The 20,976-nt window shown below is 54.2% G+C and overlaps 6 protein-coding genes across 6 annotated transcripts; all 6 read right to left on the bottom strand.

Moving 5' to 3' along the window:
• Window positions 1-779: 779 nt before the first annotated feature.
• LTHEOB_11838 (Pectate lyase) lies at window positions 780-1,797 on the bottom strand (the record flags this gene model as incomplete). The annotated part of the gene is made up of 2 exons (XM_035508638.1): window positions 780-1,040; window positions 1,093-1,797. The coding sequence occupies 2 exons, from the start codon at window positions 1,795-1,797 to the stop codon at window positions 780-782; spliced, it is 966 nt and encodes a 321-aa protein (XP_035365671.1).
• A 1,087-nt stretch (window positions 1,798-2,884) lies between these two features.
• Window positions 2,885-4,556, bottom strand: LTHEOB_11839 (MFS sugar transporter; the record flags this gene model as incomplete). The annotated part of the gene is made up of 3 exons (XM_035508639.1): window positions 2,885-3,199; window positions 3,254-4,409; window positions 4,465-4,556. The coding sequence occupies 3 exons, from the start codon at window positions 4,554-4,556 to the stop codon at window positions 2,885-2,887; spliced, it is 1,563 nt and encodes a 520-aa protein (XP_035365672.1).
• Window positions 4,557-9,311: 4,755 nt separating this feature from the next.
• LTHEOB_11840 (uncharacterized protein) lies at window positions 9,312-10,607 on the bottom strand (the record flags this gene model as incomplete). The annotated part of the gene is made up of 1 exon (XM_035508641.1): window positions 9,312-10,607. The coding sequence occupies one exon, from the start codon at window positions 10,605-10,607 to the stop codon at window positions 9,312-9,314; it is 1,296 nt and encodes a 431-aa protein (XP_035365673.1).
• A 2,626-nt stretch (window positions 10,608-13,233) lies between these two features.
• Window positions 13,234-14,489, bottom strand: LTHEOB_11841 (3-beta hydroxysteroid dehydrogenase; the record flags this gene model as incomplete). Its single annotated transcript, XM_035508642.1, has 2 exons — window positions 13,234-13,965; window positions 14,013-14,489. The coding sequence occupies 2 exons, from the start codon at window positions 14,487-14,489 to the stop codon at window positions 13,234-13,236; spliced, it is 1,209 nt and encodes a 402-aa protein (XP_035365674.1).
• Window positions 14,490-15,118: 629 nt separating this feature from the next.
• On the bottom strand, window positions 15,119-18,331 carry LTHEOB_11842 (Meiosis-specific serine threonine-protein kinase Mek1; the record flags this gene model as incomplete). The annotated part of the gene is made up of 1 exon (XM_035508643.1): window positions 15,119-18,331. The coding sequence occupies one exon, from the start codon at window positions 18,329-18,331 to the stop codon at window positions 15,119-15,121; it is 3,213 nt and encodes a 1,070-aa protein (XP_035365675.1).
• A 1,557-nt stretch (window positions 18,332-19,888) lies between these two features.
• LTHEOB_11843 (Leucine aminopeptidase) lies at window positions 19,889-20,917 on the bottom strand (the record flags this gene model as incomplete). The annotated part of the gene is made up of 2 exons (XM_035508644.1): window positions 19,889-20,078; window positions 20,133-20,917. 2 exons carry the CDS (start codon window positions 20,915-20,917, stop codon window positions 19,889-19,891), a joined length of 975 nt encoding a protein of 324 aa, XP_035365676.1.
• Window positions 20,918-20,976: the final 59 nt, after the last annotated feature.

Here is a 20,976-nt window from a genome sequence, read left to right on the forward strand (position 1 = left end):
CGAACGCTGAAAAAAAGAGAGGGCCGCAGGCTCACAAATCAAGGTGGATCACAAATCAGGGGTCAGAAACGTGTGCAGTGAAGAATGTGCGTGGGATAATCCATAGAGTACTTGTAGGCAGCGTAGAATCGAAGAATCTATGCGCTGCTGGGTGGCTAACTATTTGCAAACAGAAGCTAGAGTAATGCAATAAACAGCAACTGTAAGAAAGGCGATTATCATACCCGATAGTCCGTTAGGAGTTAATTCGGACAAGTTGGGGGACATGAAGCGTTTGTCCGGACGTCAATGTCGATATTAAAATTAGACAAAGACATCCGGACGTTAGCTTCAACTACCCGTATAAGTAAAATTGTTGCATTGTGTACCGTGGCGGCTTTATTTGTAGCTTAGTCAGCCAAGCAGGGCCGCCTCCCGGTCGACCACCCACTCAGTCTCATACCACTCTTCTGGGTGCATCCAGTATCGTTGATCTATTGATGATCTTCATGACGTATTGCAACAAAAATAAAGTGCAGTGGGTCTTTGGCATCTGTGCTCGGCAGTTGTAAAGTTGGGAGTGCACCATAGGACAACAATTTTTTTCCCAAGCAGTTATATCAATATGTTTCCTCCGCGGCTTGTAAGAAGGCCGGCGAAAACTATATACAAAGAAGTAGCACGCTGTGCTCAATCCAAAGCTTCATCACCACATGCACCTCGTGTGCACCCCCTTTTCGTCAACAAGATCGAACAGCACATGGCTGAGCATCATCATCGACACATCAAACTACCTTCGCTTAGAAAGAGAGGGTAGCGCCAGCAGAGGCCTTGACGGAAGCTGAGACCGCGGAAGAGGCCAGGGCAGTGTAGTCGTAGCCGAGGTCGGACGAGGAGATGGTGCCCTCCTCAGCAGTGTTCTCACCACTGCCGAAGTCGTTGTCAACGGAAACAGCGTAACCGGCGTCAGTGCTGTAGAGAGGCTTCTTGGGGTTGACGAAGACGTTGCCCTCAACCAGGAGTTGAGCGCCCTGGCGGGTGTTGATGCCGTCGCTGACGTCCTACTTTTAATTAGAATTTCTGAGCTTTTACAAGAGCAGAGGGGTAACAAACCGTGTATAAGTTATTTAAAATGTGGCCGGTGCCAAAGCGGTACGAGGGACCACGGGAATTGAGGTTTTCGAAGTGGTTACCGACGTACGTAACCGTGAGGTGGCCCTTGTCCTCAGAGCCGTTGGAGTCAGAGTGGCCGACGAGGGACGCCTTGTAGTGGTCGTGCAGGTAGTTGTTGGAGAGAGTAATGTAGTCCGCTGCATGCGTGACATCCAGAAGGCCGTCATAGTAATCTTTACCGTTCTCCTGGTCGGAAGAAAGGTCGCAGTGGTCGATCCAGACGTTCTCAGACTCCTGGATACCAATGGCATCACCATTGTCGGCAACAACCTTCTTGATGGTCAGGTTGCGAACGATGACGTTCTTGACCTTGTTGATGTACAGGCCGACATTGGTAAGGACGGCGCTGGAGTCCTTGCCAATGATGGTCTTGTCCGAGGCAACGCGGACCTTGGCGCTGCCAGAGATGGCGCCAGAGACAACGATGACAGCAGCACCGTCAGCCTCAGCAGCAGCAGTGAACTGAGCAAGGGTAGAGACGGTGGTAGTGGAGCCACCAGCGCCGCCGGTAGTGCCGCCGTTGAGGGTAGCGAAACCGACGTCAGGGGTGTCGGTGATGGCGGCACGCTTGCCGAGGGTCTTGGTGGGCGCTGCCAGAGCGCTCACGGCAGAGATGGCGATGGTAGCGACGGTAGAGGCCTTCATCTTGGCAGTGGTGGCAGTGGTACTGGTGGTGGTACCGGTGGTGGTTGGTTGGTCGAGGTTAGGGAAGCTTTGAAGAGAGAGAAGACTGGTCAGGCGTGCGCAGCAGGCTGATGGCTGTCAAAGAGCGATGCGAATCAACCGCGTTAAATAGAGAAAGACTGAAGGTGAAGATTGACTTGACAGCTGTACAGACGGAGCATCTATGGCCCTTTATACGGGATTGCGGGAACCGCCGCCGACGGGGAAAACATATGTTCGGCGTCCGGCTTCGCAGGCGCTGCAGGGGCAAGCCCACATGGCCAGTCGAGACGAGTGGATTGGGGGCTGATTGGTGGAGGTGGCCAAAACTGGGGGTTCGTGGCCATGGTCTCGATGTTTCGTGCGAGGTGGGACGGCGGCTGGATCGAAACAGGCACCGAAATTAGTGGCTCGAGGTGCATGGGCGTGAGCGGGAACGTCATGAAACAGTGCCGCGAGTTGTGGAGAAATCCCAAGTCCGAAAGAGGTGGTGGTGGATTGGGCTGGGGGCAGGCCCGTCTTGGCGCGCCGGGGGTGGACCTCTTTGCAGCCACCACGCGGCTTGGCAGCCCCACTCGTCAAGTTCTTGAAACAGTTTCCCAGGTCGACGCGCCTCCTGCGACGGTCAAGCTTTCTTCCTCCCGTGCAAGGCCTACGCAATCGAGGGCCCGAGTGTTGCGAGATCTCGCCATGGCCGCCCAGCCAGCCAAACTGCCGACCATCACTGCCTCTTGCGCGCCCTCAGGCGTCCTGTAAACCCAAAGTCAATCCAGAGTCAAGCTCTCCTAAGCTTTGGCGTGCCTCGCTGCAGGAACTGGGCAGGGGGGCTGCATGGCTGGTGTGTTGGCGTCCGAGATTTGGACCAAGTTATGCCGGTGATCGTCCGTTTCTATTTTCTCGAGCGACGCGTTTGCTCCATGGCAAAGACGGCAGCCTTCATCGCATCATTAATTTACCTTTGCTTGGCTGGCGGTCGACGGCTGCCGAACACCCGCACGCCGTCGTGCCGACTCACCCGCGGGAAGGTTCTCTTGCACGTCTGACCGCACGGAGGGCTCCCTGGAGGCGCTTAGCCGACTACTGTGTTGGCGCTTGGCAGGGTGCTGTCGTCCCGTTTCGGAGACACGCTTTGCATCACAACTGAGTTCGTCTCGCTGCCGACTGCCGGGCTGCCGGCATCGCTGCTCTTCTTCTTCTTCATGCGCCACGAGTGATGGTCGAAGGATGCGTCGATGGTCTCCAGCGTGCGTCCACGCGTCTCGGGCATCGCCACGAAGCATACGGCTGAAGTGAAGAGCGAGCACGCTCCGAAGAAGAAGTACACACCATACGAAGAGTGCGCCAGGAAGACGGGCGTGGTGAGGGCGACGACAAAATTCGCGAACTGCATTGCGTGAGTGACTGACGACTATTCAGGGGGTGTTGATGCGATGCTTACCCAATTAGCACTTTGTGCGAGGCTGGAAGCGCTAGCCCTCGTCTTCGGCGGTTGGATTTCACTGGCATACACCCTGAAGCCAATTGCCCAGGACGCGCTGAAGATGATGGCGAAGACGTAGATTGACACCATCACCACCCATCGAGCCGCGCCGTGGTCGCCGTGCACGCTGTTCGACGCATATAGGGATCCAATCAACACCATGGTGCCTGCCAGACCCAGCCCACCATAGATGGTAGACGGCCGCCTGCCCCAGTGGTCGGAGAAGAAGGTAGCTGGGATGGTTGTTCCAAAGATAACCAATGCAGAGACGCCGGATGCGAGGAAACTGGCTTGCTCGGACGAGAGGCCGGCCTGGGTAAACAGCAATGGAGCATAGTAGAGGACACCGTCTATGCCGCTGAACTGTTGCATGCCCATCATGAAGCAGCCCAGGAACGTCCTCTTGCGGACTCCGGGTGCAAAGGCCTTGGAGATCTCTGTGAAAGAAGCACGGATGTTTTCACCAAGAGAAGGCTGCCGGTCATCAGGGCTCACTTCGCCACTGTTCTGCAGGCTCTCCTCCATTTCAGACGCAGGCACCCCCAGCCTGGCGAGCACCTGCGCCGCCTCCTTCGCCCGGCCCTTCTGAAGAAGCCAGCGTGGTGAGGGTGGCACCAGGGTACAGAAGACGGCAAAGGACAGGGCCATGAAGGACTGGAAGGCAAGTGGCACGCGCCACGATGCCGACGAATCGATGCGGGAAGTGCCGTAGGAGATAAAGTAGCCGGCGGCAATGCCGATGGTGGTGCAAAACTGTGGTAACGACGCCAGCGGGCCGCGCCGCCGCGCCGGCGAGATCTCGCACACATACACCACTAGCATGCTTAGGAAGAATCCTTCCCCGACGCCCGTAATGATCCGCCCGGCAATAAAGGCACCCAAATTGTTAGCAGCCGCTTCGATCGCCGCACCAATGCCGAAGATGCTAGCTCCAAACATTATGGTGCGAGGACGTCCGTAGAGGTCTGCCACGTTGCCCGTGATCAGGGACGACAGTGCTGCTGGGATGAGGATTGATGACACGACCACGCCGTGCACCGTTGCAGAAAACGAGCCGAACGATTTCTCGAACGACGACATGGCCGTCACCGGCCCGATTGTCCCTGTGTCGAGCCTGTATATCTCGTTAGTTAGACTTGTAGTTGTTACTGATGGTACAAGGTACTTACCCAAACAGCATACCGCCAACGGCGATCAGCATCGAAACCCTGACGTACATCGGGACGCCTTTCCGCATCGTTTCAGGCACAGAGGCTGTCATCTTGCCGGGCCGCTAAAGTCGGAATGAAAATTCGGCAGATGACCTTGGAACGACTGGATCTGGCAAGCGGGGGAGTGACCTGTAGGAGGGGAAGCTGATCGAGGCGTCAATATTTAAGTGATGCGTTGTCCCACCCCGTGGGGCGCCGGTGAGAAAAAAATCATTTTACCCCTTCTCACATGCTGCTTGCTGACATATTCCTGCCCCAGACGTCCGGAGAGGGTGACCCTCCCCGAAGATAAGATATTAGAAATAGCGGGGACTGGAGCTCGTGTGTGCGGGAGGCAAAGAAAAAAAAAAGATAAGCGGCGTATCTGCGGTATATCTCGGATTGCCTTTTCCGGTCGCATGCACGTGCGAGCGCGTCAGTTGTCCAGTGGATTGTGAACCACGACGTCTTACCCAACGATGAGGACGTGGAAAGTGCAGGGCTGACTGTCCCATGGCGCACTGGGCTGAGTCTCGACTTGTCCTGTAAGGTCGACGGTGGCCCTCTCGGCCTTCGATATCGACGCTAGTCTGCGTTCCGGTTCCAAAGCCAAAACGACATTGGATGCAAGGAGGGGTGCACACTCGACCCATTTCTTTCAGATCCTAGGCGTAAGCACAGATTGATCCGAGTACGTCCCATCTCTTTTCCAAGGGGCTCAAGAAATCCTGTCATATAAGCTCTTCGGAAACAAGCATGTAGCGACGATTGACCACATGCTCCAGAGTGCTGTAATCCCGATTAGGGAGTGTTGTTCCCGTTACGAATGGGGCAATGGCAGCAGACACCTATGCCCTCTAACGGACTGCCTGTCCCGCTAAAATCCGCGCGAGCATTACGGAGAGCTTCCAGCCTGTTACCTGTGACTCGCTTCGGGTCAGCTTATGCTAATTCAACAGACGGGGCGTCTAGATGCTTACATGTCCTGCTTTGAGGAGTACTGTAGGTAATCTGCGAGTTTGCAATGCAATCGATCCGGATTCTGGTCTCGACGTCTCTGAATCACATCTTGAAGAGCCCGGTGTTGCTCTAGAGCTAAAGTGTCAGGGTGTGCGCTCTAAGCTATGGCTTCTTCATGGATTTGATCGGCCAGGATAAGGGGAAGTCTTCAAATGTCCTGTTTCTGTCAGAGTTCCGTTGGTCTGAAGAAGATCAAACCTAGGTAGACACTTACTTTTGACTGCCTCACTTCAAAGTCTGCTCTTTTTCGTCTTCCATCTTTGCAAGCCAGACCGCGAGCCTTGCAACATTCTGAGAATCTCCTTTGCTGTACTTTCGCAAGCCGCAAAAATACGAACGGTGAATGTGGTGTTGAGTGTGGTGTTTTGCAAAAGCAAGAACAACCTTCTCTTGGCTTTCTTGGCTTCGATCGAAGTAAAGAGGGGAGAGAAGCATCAGAAAGAGTGGGAGGTTCGAACGCACGCCCGGAAAACACGGCCGGATCTGCAATGCCGAATGCTCGCCGCAACCCCATCTCGCAACGCGAAGAAACGTTTCAGAATGCTGCGCACGCCCTCTTTCTACAATAAACACGGCCTCTGCTTTCCGCTCGAAATTTCCTTTTGCCAACAAGAAATGCCTTTTGACAGTGCACTACATGAGAATCTGATAGCTTGCAGTGGGCTCCCACATACCTTTTTCTCTTATTCCCTTCTTTTCACCGTATAATCAATACACTTCGTGAAGCAATGCTAAAGCCAGTCATTGGTGGCCTTACCGCTTGCGTTGCAGGTGAATCCCCTCATCCAACAACACCTCTTTTCCAGGACTAGCGCATGGCCCTTGCCGAAGCTTGAGATTGCTTGTCCCCGTTCAAGCTCGGGTATGTCAAGCCGTGAAACGAGGGTTCTGGACCTCTTTGTGGGCCTCGCCATCATTCTGCTCTTTCCATTCGCTGCATGCCCTCATTTGACCTTGCCGCCTTTCCGATATCCTTGCTGAACGTGTTGGCTTTCGGTCGAGAAGGACATGTGTTTGCGTGGAGGTTGCGTGGTGATTCGGAAAACCGGCTGATGAACTCGTCTATTGCCTTGTTTTACAACTGAATTCTACGTATGTGAGTTTTTCGTGGCGGGTCTCCCGGCAATGCTAGATCTTTAGACGTTTGAAGGTATATGATCTCTCGGGAGATGGCAACATTGAGATTTGGTCGTTTCGTCGGGTTCAAGACTATCACTGAGGTAGAACTTCGCAATATTCATGCGAATATAAGCTACTTAGAGCTAGAGCCTTCAGACGCCTGAGTTCAATGCGGAATCCGAGATATTAACGGGTCCAAGTGCCCACTAATGTTATGACTGACCGCAAGCTCCGTCAACAGAGTTGTCCTTCCGGTAGCTGCAGCTTAGAAGACCTCGGTGTGAAGTACTTCCACATACTAAGTTCTAGCAAAAATTAAGACTCAGTGAACTTAGCTTATTGCTTCTCTGCATCTGATGAGATAAGTGTTGAATAATCCAGGCGTCCCCTAAGCAAACTGGACGTCAGGTTTTGATTTGAGTCACCTCCAAATAGAAGGAAATTAACAGATCTAATGTACACGGAGACGACAGTCAGGTCAGAAAACTTGAGTACATATTGATCACTTGCTAAGGTAGCTGAACGCCTTGCTTAGCTAGGCGGCGCTTCTCCATAGCAGTTCGAAATGAGGTGCTCTATACTTGAACTCGAAAGCATCGGTAAATAGAAAAGCGTGATATCATACAAATAGAGCTTAGAGTGTGTAACGGTGCAGTGTGAATAGTCTCACAACAGACTATTAGGGGAAGAATCCATGAGTTCAAACATAGTATGCTCTCCATCCACGTCATCGTAGCAAAAGCCGAATCATTAGCAAAATTCCTTTTCCAAAATGAAATTTGGCCGACTAGTTCTGATAGTATGTGTAGACGCTGGTTTGGAGTCCCAACAGATGATTACTACCTTTCCACGGATATCTTCAAAATTAAGGAGCTGAGTGGAGATCCAAATTGACTGCTGTTTGTGGGCAATCACGGCGGGTGATGGGGCTAAGGCTCAGTGTTGACGTGCTTAAGAGGGTGGTGATTAAAAAAAGGTGTCTTCTGAAGAAGTGTTTTTAGTGTTGTGAAGGCTGATTTCGGATTCCGTCTGGTTTCTGCTCGTCAGGATATCATACTTCCAGGCTCGACGCAAGTTCTACACATGAGCGGTCCGCAAGACCTGAGAATGGCCAAAGGATTTCAATATATTCTTGCCCCCAGGCGATTGTGAGCACGAATATTTTGTAGTCTGCATCGTAAGTGCAAACCGTCTGCCGCAGCTTTACCGCTTGCAATAAACCATTTCCTCCCAGCTCTCCCAGAATAAACCGCGTGATTCGGGATTCTGTTGGGTTGAGATCACGTCCCCAGATGTAGCTCAATGATCTGTCCACCGCTTTGACGATATCACTTCCCACCTTCGCACATGAATGACATGGAATACGGCTAGCAGATGCTGATACGTCCTTTCACACTCAGTGGACACTATTATGCACTTGCGCCGCTAGTTCTAAATGATTTTCCAGTCTATCTGGGGCTGGATGCTTTGCGGCGCGGTATCAGGGGGTGATACGGGCGCAACTCGTACTCAACAACGCCCACTACGGCCACCTAGGTGAGACTGTGTGCTTCGATTGCTTCTGGCAGCCCATGATGCTGTTATTGTTGGGAATTATGAGGGCGTCCTTTTCGCCTATGTGCGGACATTGCCGCTGTTGTTGATCTCCTTTAAGACACTCAGCATAATGCAGCATTGTCATTAGCATGCCACATAAGTAAACCACAAAAGAAAAATCCCCAGAGTAATGGTTTCACGATATGGGGTTGAAAATAATACCAATGAAAAGAGGAATCAAAATAATATAAAATATATCACGCTAGCTGCCTTGATTTACTCCCTTCAGGCGCCTCCATTTACCAAATCACATTCACGTATCTACCCGCCATCGCCAACCATACTCGGTCTCAGCCCTGTTCCCCTCCGCTTACCACCCCTGCCCACAAAAATAAACAAACCACTGCATAACAAACGCCATTCTCCAGCCACATCAGAACCTAAAAATAGAAAACGCACAGCTTGGATTGGAAAAAATAATCATTTCATTTCTTCTCTCCTCAGAAGTCGCCCCCTGACTATACGTCGTACTATCACTACTCCTACGGATATCACCATCAAAAGACGCTCCAGCTCCATTCACCGTCTCCGTCGTTGCTCATATTGCACCAAAGAACGCCAAGTATGTAAAGTCCCAGAAAACGGACAAAAGAAATGGATATCCATCCCAAATAGCATATTAAGAGAAGAGGGGTCCAAGATAGAGAGCAAAAGCAAATAGGAAAGGGCAAGCAAGAAACAAATACCCCAAGATGCGCAATGATGATCTGACGCCAGACACAGATGCCAACCCTACGTCTTCGTGCCCGTGCTTCTGGATGCATGCGTGTACCCATGATGAAAGCATCGAAGTGCTTATCATAGAAGCACGCTTGATTGGGCAAGGCCAATCAGAGATGACGATGAATGTGTGAGAAAAAAGACGGAAAAAAAGATCTATGATGATCAGCACCCCGAGTTTTTGTTGAAAGGGAAATATATCTGCACTGTCGAAAAGGTGCTCTTTTCGTTACCTTTTTTGCATGTGCTGCTGCTTATTCGATCCACGATCGGTTCCGTATCGAGCGGCAGGTAGAACAAGTCCACCAGCTGCTGCCATCCCTCCAAACAGCCCTCGTTTCTTCAGAAAGGCGGCAGGATTCACCAGCCGCTCACGAGACTCTCACAGCATCAGAAAACCTCAGCCTCCTCAGTCCAAGGCCTGTACCCCCTCGTCCGACCACCTCGCTAGCACAGCTACCCACATTGCTAGCATTCGCGCCCATCTCGCCCAGCATTTCGACCTCTGCCCGGCCCGCATCACGCCCGACGACGTAGCCAGCCGAAAAGCTAAGCGCGGACACAAGCACAACCACACCAGCACTGACGACCCAGGTGAGCAGCGTCGGACTAACTTGGCCAAGCGCCGTGGTGGCAGAGTTGTCATCGAGAGATGTAGACGAAGAGGCGGCAACAGCGCCGGCGCCGGCGGCACGCCTGGCTTTCTTGGTCGAACCCCGCCGCTCCCGGCTGGAGCGTCGCTTGTGCTTCTCCTCAGAACTACCGCTTTTCGGTGAAGCAGTGTTGGTGCGGGTAGTTGGAGGTTTGCTGACAGATGTTACCGGAGGAGAGGGGGAAGAAGATGGGAGGGCTGATTCGGGAACCATGCGGAGGGTGCTGGGATCAACGCGGCTAGAAGAGGGTGCGGGGGCGTTGCGGGTGGTTGTGGTTTGCGACTGTGACTTCGGCAGACCGCGAGCGGCAGCGGCGCAGGAGAGAAGTGTGGACAAACTGGCACGGAGGGCAGCGTCATGGTCGGCTTGGTGAGAGGGTGCAATCATGTTGTAAGGAGAGTGGGCTGGTTGCGAAGTGTACGAGTGGCGCTGCTCAGCGCTTCTTGCTGAGGGGCGCGACTGAAAGTAGGAGGTCTGTTCATTCGAAGGACGGTTGAGGGGTGCTGAGGGCGGGTGCGTGAAGGCGTTGGGCTGGGGAGTGAAGCTCTGGTTATCACTCCTGAGGTACCCGACAGCGGTTGAGTTTTCGTCCTCATCGTCTTCCTCTTCGTCCGACTGATTGTCCGAAGAAGAATACTGCACCCGGCCCGTCCGACGAAGGTCTTGGTAGACAGGGGCCCGTGGAAGAGCCTCGTTTGACGACGATAGCACGCGGTCCGACTCGCTTTCACTCTCTTCATACTCCTCCTGACTGCTTGTGCCTGCACTTCCTGAACCGCGGTAACCCAAGTCCAGATGCAGGCGAGAGGCGCGCTGCTGTCGACGGCGGCGGGAGTTGGAGTCGTGCTGGACACGCAGACCGTCGGTGATGATCTCGTCGGTGGCTGAGGTGGTAGAGGAGAGAGAGGAGGATGAGGGCTGGGAGGCAACCTCTATCCACGAGTCTGTATATATGTGGTAAGTCCAGAAGTCTTGCAGGAAGTCGTCCATGGTTGCGAAATGGGCGGAGAGCATGATGAGGCAGAAGTTTGGGAGATGGTGCAGCGGAAACAGGAGGCAGAAAGGTGCTCAAGATGACTGCGCTCGCAAAGGTCACAGGAAAGGAGTTAGGACTCACCATCTGACCGTGACCTCATACCTTGGGCAGGCGCAAGACGACCGGCGGCGGACCGGCGGTGACCGTCGCGGGGGATTTGGCGGCCGTGACCTCGGGATTCCATGGCTAGTGATTCGAGAAGCGCGGGTGAGCAGAGACAAGTCTCCTAAGTTGGTTGGGTTGGCGGAGGCTGAAGGTGGAGCTGCGGAGATGTTATCGGGACGGGTTGTTGATCGGGAGCTGCCGAAGCGGGCCAGGTCCTTTGTTGCGCTGGCACGGCTGAGCGAACGGCGCGTCCGGGTTGCGCGCGCAGAGTTCGCAGGCAGTCGCGGGAGGAGGGGGAGAGAGCTCCAGGCGCGGGAGGTCGGGCAGAGTAATAGGAGAGCGTGGCAGTGTCAGGCGGTTCTCTGGCTGTCTCGCAGGTGACTGACGCTTGGATGGCGCGAGACAGGCTACGCTCGCGTTGCGGGGGCCGGATGTAGCGCTACTGCCGATGACGCTTGGGCTCTCGATAAGCCTAAACTGCACGACACTTCTGCACGCTCCCGAGTTTGCGCGCGCAACAACACTCGCCGGCGAGGAGAAGAGCAAACAGGTACAGCGGAGGCGTCGTGGGCGGGCGATCAGGGTCTTTACGTATCTGTATCTACCTCTATTGTGCGCATGCACACCTGGCCGGGGCCATCACGCTTACCGCTTGCTCCGCACGTGGACCGATGCCGGCTGAGCTGCCTGCCATTCACACCCCAGCGCGTGCCCCCGCGTCCACCTCAACATCCTCCTTGCTTGCTGCAGCTCCGCACGTCATCGTGTCGCGCCTGGCACTGCCGTCACATCACCCTCTCCTGAGCGCTGCTGCTGCGCGCCGGCTTATCGTCGTCAGCCCCGCCAAGCCGCCTGTGGGGAAGCACCGCGGATCTACCCTTCACCGTGATAAGTTAATCCTGGCCTGATCGACGTGGCGTGACGACCAGAAAAGCAACTGTGCCTGCGAAACCGGCTCGACTTTCTCCACTTCTCCATGCTCCTTCCAACCAACACGCCCCACCCGTATACAGCCCGTCTCCTGAGTGACGGGTTGCCCGTGCCTTGGTGCTACGCGTCTTTTTAACCGCCGTGTTGCGTAGTACCAAGGCGGGGCCGAGAAGCAAAAGGGGTCTGCCTTGATACGCTGATTTTCGTCGCTCCGTGAGCTTTATGACCGCGACTTAAAGCCCATGTCGTAATATCTTATGACTGCCATCGCCCTTGGAACAAATGATGGTTTCAAGACATGGAAACTCATCTTCATTCCTTCTGCTCTCCCGCGGTTGCAACACTGGCCAGTGCATTCCATCTGAGCATACGACCTCACCACCACGAGCGTCAAGGCCGTCTGCGTCGCACCAGTGCACGACCCGCTCCTGCAACACCACACATCTCGGCCTTCGGCAATCTCCACACCATCGAATCCCAACAGTTGATCCCGAGCAGCTTGTGGCCCGTGACATAATAAGACCCGTACCCTACATATTCTTCTCGGCCCGCTCTCGGCCGTTGCCTGACCTTGTCGCCTGAGGATCGCGTGCACCTGCGACGGCATGCTACAAAGCCGTGCTTCTCGGTGGAGACATGGAAAGGAAAGTGCAAGGAGATGAATGGAGGGGAGGGGGGAAAGTATCCCTGGCAGTGCCTTAAAAACTTTACCCTGTTTAGGGCCTCACCAAGGGTAAAGATGCTTATGCCATCACGACATTTCCCCCCATATACCGAGGACGATCTTACCACCTTTGAGTCTAGAGTGAACGTCGAAGCCCGAATGGTATGATTTCTCGGTGTTTCCATCATTCAACTGAATTTCGCGTCATACATGTTTCAAGAGTGCTCACAGTTGAACTTGATTGGTTACTCCGAAACTTTCCCTCACAAATAAGACTGCGGTTAGCCCTTAGTCTCGGAGTCATCGGATGCAAGCCACCATGTCTTCCTGCCGCTTATCTTCAGTAGATACTCGGGTGATTCAGCTTGCATGAATGAACAGACCGAAGAGATGGCAAGCCGCTTCGGATCTCTCTGGTAGGCCAAATGTCTTCCTTTCTGAAAACGACAATTCGTGAATACTGATATAGTGATTAAGGTAAGACAATACTCAAAGTAAGCTAATAACATCTACTACGTCAAGAATCTTAAACGCACTTTGTTCGTCGCATATGTTAGTGCCTGTATTTGAGTTTTCAAATATCACTAAAAGTTGGATCATGAGAACTCCGAAAGATTTTTTTTCTACCTCTAATACTCTCAGTATTTAAGAATAGTACTACATTCTCTAAATGCGTGCAACACGAGAATGAACGTAGCAGATCTGAACGGTGATTAGTTCGAAATTAAAGACAATCAAGAACACAAATCTTCGATTATATGCAGACAAGCCGGTATTATAATTTCATACACAAAAATCCAATCATCCCATGACTTCATCCATTTGCCTCGAAGTTTTGAAGAGGAGCAAAGGGCAGGGTCTACTCTTTTTCCTGTCCTCCACCCTCCAAATTCCTCTCGACCCATTTACGCCTTCGCCGGCGGCTTCCCACCACCCCTCACCCACGCCCACTCGGGGCCCTCCCTGCTCAACACCTCCTTGACGCCCCTCTTCACGCCCTCCTCCAGCCCGACGATCGGCCTGTACCCGAGCCTCCTCTTCGCCTTGTCGATCGAGTAGTACCTCCTCACGGTGCTGTACCTCACCTGATCGCGCGTAATGTTCGGCTTGCGGCCGATGGCCCAGCAGATCCACTCGAGCACGCTGCCCACGGGCATCATGATGTCCTTGGGCAGCACCCACGTCTTCTCGATGGGCACCGGCGGGCCGGCCTCCCTCCAGACGCTGCGCGCGAAATCCCAGAACGGCACGGGCTGGTCGTTCGTGATGAAGAAGGCCTCGCCGTCGACGCGCTCCGTGTCGATGGGCACCGTGGGCGCGAGGTTGTACGTGGCGAGCAGCGCCGCCGCGGCGAGCAGGTGCGCGTGCGCGACGTTGCCGACGTAGGTGAAGTCGAACAGGTTCGTGTTGTCGCCGAGCTGGAAGCGCGACTGGCCGCGGAAGTAGGCGCCCAGCATGGGCGGGATGAGCTGCACGTCGCCTTCGCCGAAGATGCCGGCCGGGCGGATGGCGCAGGTGAGCAGGGGCTTTTTGCTGTCCTTGGGCGTGCGGTTGGCTTCGAGAGCGGCGGTTTCGGCCCAGGCCTGTCGTGAGTTTGATGCTCTCATGTCAGCCTTCGATTCCACGACCAATTGCTCCTATAAACAGAGCAGGACCAATGAGAAAATGATGCCAATGAACCCACCTTGGTTGTCGTATAATAGCTCGGCTGCCCCTTCCCTGCCACGATAGGGTATCTCTCATCCGCATTCACCAGCTCAATCACCCCATCGAAGATCACGCTGGCGCTGCTTGTGTACACGAACGCCTTGACGCCCGCCTCACGTGCCGCATCCAGCAGGTTCCTCGTTCCGTCCACGTTCACCTTGCGCATCACCTCGTCTGGCACGCCCACCGCATGCGGGCTAGCCGTGTGGATCACGACGTCCGCGCCCGCCAGCTTCGTCTTGAACAGCTCGCTCATCGCCGCCGCATCGGTGATGTCGCCGTCATGATAGGAGACGCTCGAGGACGAGAGGCGGTTGTTGGTTGTGCGCAGGTCCAGCACCGACACGCGCGACGCCGGGTACCGCTCCACTAGCAGCTTGACGATGTGGTGACCCAGGAAGCCGCAGCCGCCAGTCACTACGACGTGACCGAGAGATTTATTTGCTGCCGACATTGTAGTTCGTTCCTGAGCGTTTCGGCGTAGGGGAATTGGGGGGTCGGGTCGTTCCTGGGGTTAGGATTCGAAGGCAGGGAATGAGAGAAAGCTGGAAGGTTAGCCCCAGTCAGGCGGTGCGGAGTGCGGTGCGATGCGGCGTGGCCACACCTTTCCCCGGAAGCTTGGACCCTGACCCGGCCGGCATTTGACAGCTGCACGACGCCGATCATCGACTACTTAATGCACGTTTAATGCTGAATAGCAATTAACAAATAAGAGTTGATTTCTAACTTCAATGTAATGTCCGACTGGGTCTGGCGCACCCCACAATTTGCTGGCGCTAATGTGGATAATCTGACTAAGAAAGCCACTGCAGACCCAGCAGTGACGCAGATGCTCGCTTGTGATATGGCACGCTGCCACCACTGTGTAAATCCCAGTCGCTACCAAGCGTCCGGAATAGAAGGGATCAAAAGTATTGAACCGTCAATCTCTGCCACGTCGATAGAAGGGGAAACAAAAAGGGAAAAATCTCCGCCAAACCCTCAAATACACCTGAATGCAGGCCGGATATCTCAAGAATAGGAAAAAGCTCAGGGGGCAAAGATAACAAACGAAAAAGAAACACTCGAAAGTGTAGCCGAACCCTACTGTGAGGGCTGAGTGTGAAAGACCTGAAAGCTCAATCCCTCAGGTCGATGGTTGACTGCCTCGCCAGTGGTGAACTCGCAGACGAACTTGAGCTTTTTCTTGCCCGTATCGAAGACTGTTATGACGTCGCCCGTGTAGAGGTGCCCGTAAGAATAGCTGCCATCCGGTCTAGGAGGATGAAGTCGAGTGTTGTTGACGCTGATTCCTCTGCTTGAGTTCGTATGAATGCAAACTTGTAGGTCTGGCGCCTTCGTCCAATCCTTGCCCTCCCTTACCAAGTCGTCGATGTTCGGTGCGTAGAACCAAATGGTGAAAGCGTTCTTGGGGACTCGCGTGTCGTTGACATTAGAAAAGGTAATCGTGTTTTCAGCATTGCGGCCCCAGCTTTCGACCTGTCTTTCGAGCCTGAGTACCAGCTTTAGGATCGAATCGTCCGTACTTGTCAGCTTTCCGAGGCGAGGGGGTGGGACACGAAAGGTTGAGTCAGTGGCTGGCGGTGAATGAACAGCTCCACCCATAGCGCTTTCGGCGTCGTCGTCCTCATCCGCATCTTGCTCGCTTGCGTCTGATGGATAATGTGTTGATGGGAGAGAAGTGTGCTCTGTCGCGGTTAGGTTACGGGCCGAGGCAAAGTCGATACCGCTGATCTTGGTCGCATATTCCACGTTGTGGGTAGAAGGATCGTGTGGATCATAGTATAATGATTCCAACAGAGGTAAATTTATCTGCCTGCTGAACCTCCTGTTGGTCGTTGGTCTAGGTGTCTGTTCTTGCGAGCCGTGAGTAGTAGAGTCATCAAGCCCGTCCTTGGAAACGTCTGACGGGGACGGCGTCTCTGGGACACTGCGAGTGGGTGTTCGGGGGGACTGCGGTTCGAATTCGTCGTAAGGGCGGTTCGGAGAATTTGGTGAATGCATTGTTAACTCCCTGACCATCGACTCAGCACCATCAAGACTAGCAGCAGATTTGTTGCCGCGAGGGTCTTTGCGTGGGGTGCCCTGGCTCTCAACAGGGGTCTTACTGCGTCGCTTGACGGACTGGTTGGCTTTGGGGCTCTTTTCAGGGATATCAGGACCGCTCGAATCTTCGTCCATGGACAACGCCTGGTTCGTCTTGTTGTCCAGAACTCGGGGGCTTCCCAGTGCAGACTGGCCGATCTCACCAAAGAGCCTGGGCTTGCCACGAGCCAGCCGGGAGGGCGGGGCAAGGTCGCCTGTCGTCCTTATAGCAGGGTTCTGGAATTCTTCAGGGCTGGATTCAACTTGTGACATGTTGCGCGGTTGATACCTTGGGTGCTGAGGATCTCGGCGGACGCGCGGACGCTTGGACTGATGCGGGTTGATTGGCTCAGGCTCAGGCCCTTCACCATAATCTTCCTCTTCGTCATCGTCGCTGAATTGGCTAGGGATGCCATAGCCTGCCTTCCTATCATTGAGACTAAGTTGGGAAAACTGGTTTTCGGCTGCTTCAGCTGCGATGTCATCATCTTCTTCATCCTCCTCGGGAATAGCGTTGAGATCGGGCTGAACGACTTCTGGGACGATAGTTCTGGCGAGGCTGGCGAGCCACGGATGGGTAAGGCACTCCAATTCTGTAGGTCTCTGTGCAGGATCAGTCTTGAGCATTGTCACCAGTAGATCGATAGCCTGCTCTGAGACTCCCATCTCACGCATGGGCGTAGGGTCCAGAGGAGTGTCCATGATTCTTTCGAACATGGCGCGGCCGGTTTGATCCATGATACCCTCAAAGGGCGGGCTTCCACAGAGAGAACTCCAAAGTACTGCGCCAAAAGACCAGATGTCGACTGACTGGCTGTAGGAATGGAACCTCTTCTTTGCCTCACCCGGTTTCCGGCGCTTCTTGCTGCCACGGCCGTCGTAGTGGGGGAAGACCTCAGGTGCGCAGTAGAGCAACGTTCCACAGAACGTCTTAAGGAAGGTCTCGTTGTTCGTCACTACTTTGGATAAGCCGAAGTCAGAAAGCTTGACGTCGAAAGGCTCCTGTGAGGCGATGAGGATATTGTCGGGTTTGATGTCTCGGTGTGTGATCCTCTTGCTGTGAAGATAGGCCAGACAGCTGAAGATTTGACAGGCCATTCTTTGGACGAAAGGTTCTGGTAGGCATTTGCCTCCGGCGAGGAGATCTGAGAGATTTCCGTACGGTACGTATTCCATTATGATGTAGAGGTGGTTTCCAATGTCATGCGTGTCGATGTACTGGACTATGTGTGGATGAAAGAGCGATTGCATGATCTTCATCTCGTTGTCGAGCTTTTGATCGAGCTGCCCGTTCTTCATGAAGCGCTTCTTCTCTAGCTCTTTTGCTGCTAGTAGCTGCCCATCCATCGCCTTTGCGATCTTGTAGACTGTGGCGAAGGCACCTTTACCGAGGACGTCTATAACATTGTAGATTCGACCGCCATTCCAGTGCATACCAAATGTATTGACAGCTTTGACCACAGGCCGGCGGGGCATTCCGCCTGCGTTCTGTGCACGCTTTGGCTTTCCATGTGCCACCCTCTCTGTCTCAACTCTGGTCATGTAATTGCTGAGATTCTCCGCATACTCCTCCTCGTATCCAGTCTGATCCGGAATTCGGACGATGAATTTGACAATCTCTTCACGCAGCGGGGAAAGTATCGTGATCATGGAGCCCGGTTGAAGCATCTTCGTCTTCTGCGCCCCAGGTTCCTTGCTTTTTGCCTTTAGGTGCGTGTCGTCGATCATGGTTCCATTTGTAGACGCGTCTTCCAACATGAGGACGCCATGCTTGTTGACATAAATCATAAAATGAAGATTGCTGATCCGCTTCGAAGAGTCAGGTCCGACAGGTAGAAGAACGTCACACATGGTTGGGTTGCGCCCGAAGCAAAAGCCAAACCATGGCTGTTTACACGACGACGAGAACCTGAGCGCGAGGTCATGCGCCACACCAGGGCGGTCGATGACGAAGGTTTCGGCCTCTTCCTCCAAGCTCTGACTGAACGGCTGGGTGTTTGGTTGATATCCATTGGTGGGCTGGCATTGCAGAACGTGCTGAGGAGTGTCTCTGGCAGTGTTTTCGACGATCTGAAAAGCGGCGGGTGAGGTTGGCGTGAGAATGCACAGGATATCCGCGACATCTGCTTCGTTCAGTCCGGAGATGTTTCCACCGAGGCGACGCGGGTCAATTATCTGTTGCGTGGAGGGCTGGGTCGGTTCTTCGTCCATGGTGGATACTACTCGCTGCAATAGATTAGCGCGCCGCAGCAATGGCATGGTTACAGATAACCAGACCAATATGAAGGTTGAGACATGAATCGGAATCTCTCGCAAGATCTTGCAACCACAAGATCTGGCAGGTAGAATCTGTAAGGGAAGGCGGCAACGGCGAAAAGAGCACAGGAGAGGGTGCCGCTACTGAGAATAGAGCAGGAAGACGTACCTTTACGGGTGACGACAGCCGAAAGCTAGGCAGCAGGAGGCGAAGGGCCGAATCGGGAGGTTATCGGCAACGCTAAATGGTCCGCCAGAGCTGTGCGGCTCTCCGATGCCTGCCTTTTATGCAAGCCCTTGTCCGCCCCAGGTGTATAGAATGTGTGCGAAACCGAGTGCTAGCGGCGAACGACAAATACTTGTCGCAAAGCAGAGGTGGACTGCGATATCTGGTGCGGTGTGGTGGGGTTGCACGGGTGGGAGCTTGGCGGTTCTGTATTTCTTCCCAGGTACTCGAGCTTGATGCAGGCTGCCGCGGGGAGCTTGCGAACAGCTTGCGACGGCCGCCTGCAGGTGCGCAAACCGAAATCGCGGGGTGACGATCGAGTCGCTATGCAATGACGACCTATAGGACGTTGCGCGCACGCTCGATCTGAGCGCGGCGTGCTCCACGCGTCGACCGCAGCCTTCCTCTCCACAATGTACACAGCCTTGTAGCTGTGGCGCGGTGACACGGCGAGTGCGAGTTTGGCGCGGCGCGCACGCGTGGTTGGCACGGAATAAGGCGGCGAAAAAGTAATGCGGACGCTCAGACGTTCATGAGCGCTCGGTGCGGATGTTTCGTCGCTGGGCGGGAGTTGTTGGCCACGGCTGCAAGCAATTGTGACGGTGGCAGCGCGAGTAGATTAGGACGGGGCGCGCGGTGGTCGAAGGCGCTGCAAATTCTTGCGCGGCGGTCGAGAGGGCGAAGGCTCCAAGGGGCAGGCACACGGCCAATCGAAGGGTTGTGTTACGGAGGTGACAGGGCGACGCCTCGACGGTCGAGGGCAACGGTCGTCAGGTCCCCAGCAACGCGCTCGCGAATCAACGCGTAGAAGCGGGTCGATGTGGCGCGAGGATCCTCGTCTCCGCGCCAATGATGCCTGAGCGCCTTTCCCCACAGCAAGTCAAGGCAGTGACTGCATCCCGTCTGAGACAGCAGCGCCGTAGGCCGCAGTCCCGTCCGCTTTCCATCACGCTGCTCCACGGCAGCCTGCGCTACAGGCCGCAGTCAGTTCGGCCCAACGCATTCAGCGCCGAAAGCATGCGCCGCCAAAAAAAAAAAAAAAGGCGCCATGTCAGGGCGAATGTGACAGAAGCATCGGGCCCAAGATCCGAAATGTGCGACGTCATTTTCTTTATGAAACGGTAGACACAATGATACAGGTCGATTATTTGGTCATTCACACTATTTACATGATGGGCGGGCGGCTTCTAAAGCCGTCCCAACCGAGTCGCCTTTTAGTTCCCCTCTAATTTCTTTTCCTTTTTCCCCTTCCCACTCGTTTCGTCAAGTTGCTTGCTGCCCCAGCTCTAGAAGCCAGTGAAGGCAAGCTCGTAAACGAAGCCGAGACCAGCCTTTGCGTGGTTGAGGACGTGACCGAAATCAACGGTACTGATGGTGTCAGAGGCGGTGTGGATGTACGGGGAAGAGTATGCATCAGGGCTCTCAAAGATGTATGCCGACGGGAAGCCAGCATCAGTTGCCGAGGCGTGATCAGAGCTACGGATCTTGTTAGCTGTGGACCGCATTGTCACTAAGTTTATCTCAACTTACCAGGCGTAGCCGCAGGTGCTGGTGGTGATTGGGAGAGTGGTGTAGGTTCTGATCATGAGACGGGTGAAGGTGCTGAGGGCGTTGTTCACGTAGTCGGTAACAACCGCCAGCGACTTGCTCTGACCAGCATTGGTCATGCCGGCAGAATATCCAGTCATGTCGAAATTGAGCATGGCGATAACATTGCGGCCCTCGCTAGCATAAGAATCGAAGATAGCTTGCGATCCAAGCAGACCGCCCTCTTCACCAGCGTACCAATGGAATTCGACGGTGTTTTCGGCCTGGCCGTTCCTGACAGCACTGCTGGCGAGGTAGGCCTTGAGAATCTCGAGGTTGGTCACAGTGCCGCTTCCATCGTCATCAGCGCCAGGGGCGCGGCCGCTGCTGGGGTTGTTCTGGTTGATGCTATCGAAGTGGCTGCCGACGACAATGGTCGCATCACTCTTGCCTGGAACTCTGGCAATGATGCTCGATTGAGCAAAGGAGTGGGTGAAGAACTCCACAGTGCCACCACCGCCAGCAGCATCGATGGTGGATTCGACAAGGTTTTTGAGCCAGGTAGCAGCTTGAGAACCGGTAGAGGCTCGGTAGTAGCGGTTGTTGAACTCGGTAAGCCCCTGGAGGTTCGTTTGCATGTTTGACGTGGAAAGGCTGCTGATCAGAGTGTTGACAGCCGACGTGAATTTGGCTGTAGTAGGATAGCTGACAGCCTGGCGTTTGGCCTTAAACGCGGGCTTTGAAGCCTGAGTCCAGGTCTTGTCGAAGAAGTTGACACCAGCCTGCATTAAACTAATTAGCTTTGTAGTCCTTTCAAACTTAGGGATTCGTGCGAAGACGGGGGGGG

The sequence above is a fragment of the Lasiodiplodia theobromae genome, assembly GCF_012971845.1.
Source record: "Lasiodiplodia theobromae strain AM2As chromosome Unknown scaffold_53, whole genome shotgun sequence".
NCBI lineage: Eukaryota > Fungi > Ascomycota > Dothideomycetes > Botryosphaeriales > Botryosphaeriaceae > Lasiodiplodia > Lasiodiplodia theobromae.